At 58.2% G+C, this 7,004-nt stretch overlaps 1 protein-coding gene across 2 annotated transcripts in view; it reads left to right on the forward strand.

Annotated features, from left to right (window-relative positions):
* Pnkd (PNKD metallo-beta-lactamase domain containing) overlaps window positions 1-6,605 on the forward strand; it is a 64,909-nt gene extending 58,304 nt beyond the window's left edge. For both annotated transcript variants that reach the window (XM_058577463.1, XM_046439711.2), the window contains 8 exons: window positions 313-428; window positions 556-668; window positions 1,335-1,393; window positions 2,015-2,107; window positions 2,407-2,570; window positions 3,433-3,519; window positions 4,289-4,404; window positions 4,630-6,605. In XM_058577463.1, coding sequence (XP_058433446.1) covers window positions 313-428; window positions 556-668; window positions 1,335-1,393; window positions 2,015-2,107; window positions 2,407-2,570; window positions 3,433-3,519; window positions 4,289-4,404; window positions 4,630-4,803 — 922 coding nt within the window. In that variant the 3' untranslated portion in view covers window positions 4,804-6,605. The remainder of the gene's footprint in view (window positions 1-312; window positions 429-555; window positions 669-1,334; window positions 1,394-2,014; window positions 2,108-2,406; window positions 2,571-3,432; window positions 3,520-4,288; window positions 4,405-4,629) is intronic.
* The last annotated feature ends 399 nt before the right edge of the window (window positions 6,606-7,004 follow it).

Consider the following 7,004-nt stretch of genomic DNA (forward strand, 5'->3'; position numbering starts at 1 on the left):
GATTGCCATGCCTGCCTGGCTCCACCCGCCCGCTCCTCCTCAGCTGCTTGTCCTCCCTCAAGGCCACCTCCTAACTCCTCTCCCCCACTTAGTTGGGGGTCAGCTGTAGATTCAACCCGCAGTCCCCCTGGTGGCTGCAAGCTCCTGGTGTCTGTCCCATGCTCCCTCTTGCCCCGAGTGCTGACAGGGCACACAGTAGGCCAGCAATGTGTGCTGATGGAATCGCCTAGCTGAGGAGCCGAGCTGTGGGGCGGCAGGCATGACAAGGGGACCCTGGGGAGTCAGGGCTGACCCCTGCCATCCGCCCTCCAGGTACAGCCTGTACACCCGCACCTGGCTGGGGTACCTCTTCTACAGACAGCAGCTGCGCAGGGCCCGGAATCGCTACCCCAAAGGCCACTCCAAAACCCAGCCCCGCCTCTTCAACGGTGAGCTCCGGCTGCCCCTGGCCGGCATCCTCAGGGGTGGGGACACACTCCCTGCACCCTCCCCTTCACTCCCCGGAACTACTGGGCTCCCCACCCACAGCCTATCTCTGTCTGTGTGTGCCCCCAGGAGTGAAGGTGCTTCCCATCCCCGTCCTCTCGGACAACTACAGCTACCTCATCATAGACACCCAGGCCGGGCTGGCTGTGGCTGTGGACCCCTCAGACCCTCGAGCTGTGCAGGTGAGGCGGACGCAGGGAGCACTTGGGGTCGCCCTTGGAGGTCGACTTCTTCCCTTGCTAGAAAGGGATGACCCTGGTCCCTCCACCTGCAATGTGCGACCCCTCCATGTGGAGGTGTGTGTGCAGGCCTGAGAGCACTGACCTCCACAGCATGGGGGAGGGCCGGTGCCCTGGCAGGACTGGAAGGAGGGGGCAGGACTGGGGGGGAAGGGGCGCAGTACTGGGGGGGAAAGGGGGCAGGACTGGGGGAGGGGGGCAGACTGGAAGGAGTGGTCAGGACTGGGGGGAGGGGGGCAGACAGGTGCTGGCCCAGGACTGTGGGTCTAGTCAGTTTCCAAGCTGTCTCTCACTCTTTGCCCCTCACCCCCCCCACTACCCTCTGGCCTCTCTGTCAGTCCTGGGGTCTCCCTCCCTTTCCCGGTTTCTCTGTGTGTACGTGCCTGCGTGTCCCTGCTAGAGCTCGCTCTCCCTTCTCCCCTCCCCGTGCCCACCCTCCGCCCTCTTCCAGTGCCCCCGGCTGGGACCACTCATTCCCCCCTTTCTCAGCCCCCCCATTCTCTCCCCGTTTCCTGTCCCGCTCTCCTCTCCTCAGCACCCACACCCTGGCCTCTCAGCTTGTCCCCCTCTGCGTCCTGCTCCCCCGACTCAGTGCCTCCTCTTCCCCAGGCTTCCATTGAAAAGGAGGGAGTTACCTTGGTTGCCATTCTCTGCACCCACAAGCACTGGTAAGGGGCTGGGGGGACTCTGGGGGTCTGGGGGCAGACAGTCTTCCCTAGCCCACCCTTGCCCCACTGCAGGGGTGTGGGTCAGAACTGGGCCCAGAGAGGACCAGAGCTGGTGGCAGAAAGTCAGCACAGTTACCCAGCACAGCAGGGGTGGAGTTAAGGGGCTGTTCTCCCACCACCATCTTAAAAGGCAGGACAGTCTCTCATCCTCCATTCTGAGGCCATGGAGTAGGTATGTGACTGGGCACCAGCAAACCTTGTGATCTCTTCCATCAAAGCAAACAAGTCTAGTAGGGGAATACACTGCATAAAGGACCAATGGTTATGAACATTTAAGTGGCAGGTGGCACAGGGCGTAGGGGATGGGAGGCACTAGGCAGGCTGTGACCAGATCTACTTGTGAGAATTCGAGGATGATTACTGGAGCTGAGAGGAGCCAGAAAGGTCAGTCAGCATTGGCCAGGCTGAGCTCTTTGGGGGTGGGGGGGTGCCAGGTAGCGGGGACGGTGGGAGTGGCAGTGACATTCTGGACAGGAAAACAGCTTGAACAAAGGCCTGGGGATGCTTTGGATAAAAAGGAGGCCCAGGGACAGTTGGCTGCCCATCTCTACTGTCCTACAGGGACCACAGTGGAGGGAACCGTGACCTCAGCCGTCGGCACCGGGACTGTCGGGTGTACGGGAGCCCTCAGGACGGCATCCCCTACCTCACCCAGTAAGTCCCTGGCCTAGGTTGGGAGGGCCTGGCAGAGGGCATTAGCTAGATCTTTGTTGGCATCCTTGCTGGCTCTTAGCAGATCCAAGCCCAGGTAAGGATTGGCACTCCCTGCCCTCCAGCTAGCCCAGCTATGGCCCCCAAAAGAGGAAGGGGAAAGGTTTGGGTCTGACCCTGGGCACTAGGTGCTTTTTCCCTGACATGGAAGCCCACCCCCTGCAAATCGCCCAGACCCCTGGGCCTGTGGAGGGAGTGGGGATCAGCTCTAGTTCCCTCTCTCCCCATTGCTTTGCCTCCAGCCCTTTGTGTCATCAAGATGTGGTCAGTGTGGGACGGCTCCAGATCCGGGCCCTGGCCACTCCTGGCCACACACAAGGCCATCTGGTCTACCTGCTGGATGGGGAGCCCTACAAGGGACCCTCCTGCCTCTTCTCAGGGGACCTGCTCTTCCTCTCTGGCTGTGGTGAGTTTCCCCCGAAAGAGGAGAGAGTGGAGAGAAGTTGGGACAGAGACAGGACAGCTGTAGTCCATGTCACACATGAAAGTATTGGTTACAACGTGTATGTTGCTTTTGTGTCACGCAATTTTTTTCGTTTGTTTTTTCTTGATACTGGTACCCATGGGCACTTTGCCACTGAGCTACATCCCCAGCCCTTTTTATTTTGAGACAGGGTCTGCCTAAGTTGCCTTGGCTGGCCTTGAACTTATCACCCTCCTGCTTCAGCCTCCCTAGTCGCTAGGATTACTTACAAGCACCATTGCACCTGGCACCCAATTGTTTTTTATATCCTCCAGACTTTCCACGGGGGATGGACAGGCCTTCCACAGGGGATGGACAGAAGAGAAGATCCTACACCTGAGCAAAGACCTCAAGGGGCACTTATTGTCACTGGGTGGGGCCTGGCTCTCTGAACAGTGACTAGAGGGATTAGGTTGTGGAAAGCTGAGGACCCCTAAGTGAGGGGAGATCTATAGACAGGTGGCAATCCCATGTCTTAGGCTGCAGAGTCCCAAAGGGCAGCCAGGCAAAGAAGCCCCCCATGGAAAAGAGCAGCCCCCCACCTCCCCAGCTTTGGCCTCAGGAGGGAGGCCAACCTGAAGGTTCTGCAGCCCCCTCCCTCCAGATGCCACTGTGTGCATGGAGCCTGGCCTTGGGCAGGGTGACTGACAGGCCCAGTTCTCAGTGGGAAGAGGGAGCTAAATTCCTGGAGGTGGGTGGGAGGGGCATGGCTGAAGGACTGGTGGCTGGCCAGAGCTTCCAAGTTGGTCCCCAGCCCTCTTCAAGTACCATATCCTGTGTCATCCTGTGCCCTTGACCCCACCAGGACGGACCTTTGAGGGTACCGCAGAGACCATGCTGAGCTCGCTGGACACTGTGCTGGGGCTGGGCGATGACACCCTCCTGTGGCCTGGTGAGGCACCTTTCCCCTTCTCTCTAGCCCCACACTGGTCCTGGCACCAGGGTGCTCCACCCCTTCAGTCCCCTGGAGCTGGAGCCAACCCAGCTTCTGGCCCAGGGACAAAGGGTTCTGCGTCCAGGGGTGGGGCAGGCTCCGCCTCCCTTCTTCAGGAGTGCAGTCCTGGCTCCTTAAGGTTCTGCTTGTCACACCGCCATCCCCACCAGCCAGCCCTTGGCCTTGGGAGCCCTGCAGGACCCAGAGCATTTCAAGGAGATGTCTAATTGTTCATAGCCAGAGTCCAGAAAAGTTAGTAAACACATCCCGCATGTATCCATTGCCTTGTATTTTTATAAAAACATTCACAAGTATTAATTCTCAGAACATAGATTCATTCATTTGACGGTACTTAATGTGCACCTGACATGAACTAAGCTCTGTTCTAGGCACTGGGACCCCAATGGTGACATCTGTGCCCTGTGGCATTAGTGTTTTCTCTACTTGCCAAACTAGAAAACTCTGGCTCATTGACTGAGGTTACATGCTGGGCAGTGGCAGAGTGTCCTCCCAGCTCCAAGCCTAGTGGTGTGTGTCTCACGGCCCCCCAGCCTCTGCCTCTTGCTCCTGACTGACTTGTGCCCACAGCTGGGAAAGCAGGCCCCGCGGGTGGGTTTCCTGGAAGCCCGCCTTCCTCCCTGGTTGTTGGGTAACCATAGGCCTGGGGACAGGGAGGACTTTTTCTGGCCACACCACTGATCTGCCTCATGCCTCATGGCTCTGCCAGGTCACGAGTATGCAGAGGAGAACCTGGGCTTCGCTGGCGTGGTGGAGCCCGAGAACCTGGCCCGGGAGAGGAAGATGCAGTGGGTGCAGAGACAGCGGATGGAGCGCAGGAGCACGGTGCGGAGCTCGGGAGCCCTTGGGACGGCAGCCCAGGGGACGGCGTGGGCACTCAGCCCATCCTGAGCCTGATACTGAGACGGGGCTGGGGACACCTCCGCAGAGCTCTGGCCTGTCCAGTCAGAACTCTTGGACCCCAGGATGGGTGGGGGCTGGGGCAGCCTTCCTTTGTTGGGTCCCTTTTCCAGCCTCTGTCCATCCAGCCTGGTGCCTCTCACCCTACAGTGCCCGTCCACCCTGGGAGAGGAGCGCTCCTACAACCCATTCCTGAGGACCCACTGCCTGGCACTGCAGGAGGCTCTGGGGCCAGGCCCGGGCCCCACAGCAGACGAGGGCTGCTCCCGGGCCCAGCTCCTGGAGGAGCTCCGAAGGCTAAAGGACACGCACAAGAGCAAGTGATGCCCCCAGTCCACCCCAGCCAGCCTCCCTGCAGTGGGGAGGCTGCCCGTCACCTGCACATCACTGTCCTCCTCATGGCTACCACCACCACCTCCACCTGCGCCCCCAGTGGGCATCGTCCCCTCCCCACTGGTCGAGGGGAGGGGAAGGGCAAGGTGATGAGATCAAGAGTGGCCAAAGGCTGGGAGACCCCACAGAGTGAGGCTGGTCATCAAGGGTGACAAGAAAGGAAGGACGTTGGAACATCTCCAGACCCTGCTTACTAGGAGGTCCCTCTCTGTTCCTGCACTCCTGGGCCAGCAGGGAAATGTGGAGGCTACTGTCAGCCCCTTCCCCAGGAGGCCTGGCTTTCACTGTAGCCCCAGACTAGGGCAGCAGGAACCATGACCAGGCTAAGTCCATCTTCTGCCTTTGCCCCATCAAGATTGAGGGACAGACTCTTCCCAGTAAAATGGTGTCAGGTATGGTGCCTTGGGAAAGTGGTCACTGCAAGGCTACCTGCTCTGGGTCTCTAGGCCTCTGCCCCTCCTCCCAGCCTCTCACCCACCCTACCTTGCCAAGGCCTTTGCAGGCAGAGCCATTCCAGAACCCCAAGGGCCTGGAAGTCTGTCTCTAATCTCAGCCTCCGTGGGCCCCCCAGCAGCCTAGAAGCAGGAGGGTCCTGGTTGCCAAGGAAACCTCTGCCTTAGGCTGAGGAGACCCCGGATGCTGAGATGCAGAGCCTGACCGCCTGGCCAGCCACAGCTCCCTACATATCTGGCCTGGGCCTGTCTGCTGGCCTCTGCCCCTGCCGTGGGCCCCAAGGGCTTCCCAGAGGAGAGAGAGCCACAGTCTGCCTCTGTCAGTGCAGTTCCCTCCTTTTGGCCCTTGCTCTTGGGAATTTCTGCCTGCCTTCTTCTATCTAACTTAATCTCTTTTGCTGTATCCTCAACCCCTCTCCTCTTTTGAATTTGTAAGGATTTGGTTTGGGGCCCTGACATTCATCTTGGCAGTTTGCCAAGAACTTCCATTCCCGTGATTCCCACTGGCCCCTTGGCCCCTCCCTGGCAGGGAGGAGGGCTCTGCAGCAGAATGCAGAAGTGTGGGAGCCTTGGAGGCCTCCAGGGCCCTGGGCTGGGCCCTCACCCTCTGCTCCCCCCTCCTCTAGCTCTGCTTCTCCTCTAGTCTCGGGTCCAGGTCCCTTTGGGGCCTAGAGAGGCACCCTGTGGTCCTCCAGCAGGCGTACCTGGGGTCAGCCAGGAGCCTTCTCTTCAAGTGTCAAAGCCTTGCCTCGGGCTCTCCTCACCGCTCAAGACCTTGAGATGCCCCCTACCCTCTCTTTCCCCTCCCCATCGGGCCTCCCTGCCCTCTGCAGCCACAGCCCCTGGAACAACTCTAGCAATACCACCAGACTGGTTAGCAGTCTGCGCCCGAGACACAGTTTCATGCCTCTGTGCCTTCGCTCACGCTGTTTCTTTGAACCGGAATGCCTTCCCCCGCTCCCCTGCCTCAGCTGCCTGGCAAACACCTGTTCATCTCCCCCAGAGCCCCCCCCCCAAGGCACCCATGCTCCTCCTCCCCAGGCTACCTCTGCACTTTGTAAATGCTTCTCTCTCTCTCTCTCTCTCTGTCTGTCTCTGTCTCTCTCTCTCTCAGCACTTATCATACCCTATTTTACTTGTTTACATGTTTGTCTCCCCTTCTAGACTGTGAATCCTTAAGGGCATGGACTGTATCTTATGCATCTCTGTATTTCTGCGCCTAGCACGGTGCCTGGCACAACAGTAGGCGCTCAATAAATGTTGAATGAATGAATGATTTAACTAAGGTCTGACTACTCAATGACTTGTCTTTACTGCTGTGTGAGTGAAGACAGCAGAGAACTTTCTAACCATTTTCCCGACTCAGTTCCAGGTCCTATAACTTGGGGTTGCTACCTTTGAAAAACTTTGGTCAGAAATGGCACCCTAGGGCTGGGGCTGTAGCTCAGTGGCAGAACACTTGCCTAGCACGTGAATGGCACTGGGCTCAATGTTTAGCATCACATAAAAATAAACAAATAAAATAAAGGCATGCTGCCCATCTACAGCTAGGAAAAATGTTTTAATTAAAAAAAAAAAGGAGTGGGACCCTAAATGTATTCTTTCCACAACCCGTATGCATTTGTTCAGGGTTTATAATTTGCTTACTTCAGTGTTTTCCAAACCCTGAGATGCACAGGT

Source organism: Marmota monax, unplaced genomic scaffold (assembly GCF_021218885.2).
Source record: "Marmota monax isolate L192 unplaced genomic scaffold, Marmota_monax_Labrador192_F-V1.1 WCK01_AAM20220418_F8-fsc00041, whole genome shotgun sequence".
Lineage (NCBI taxonomy): Eukaryota > Metazoa > Chordata > Mammalia > Rodentia > Sciuridae > Marmota > Marmota monax.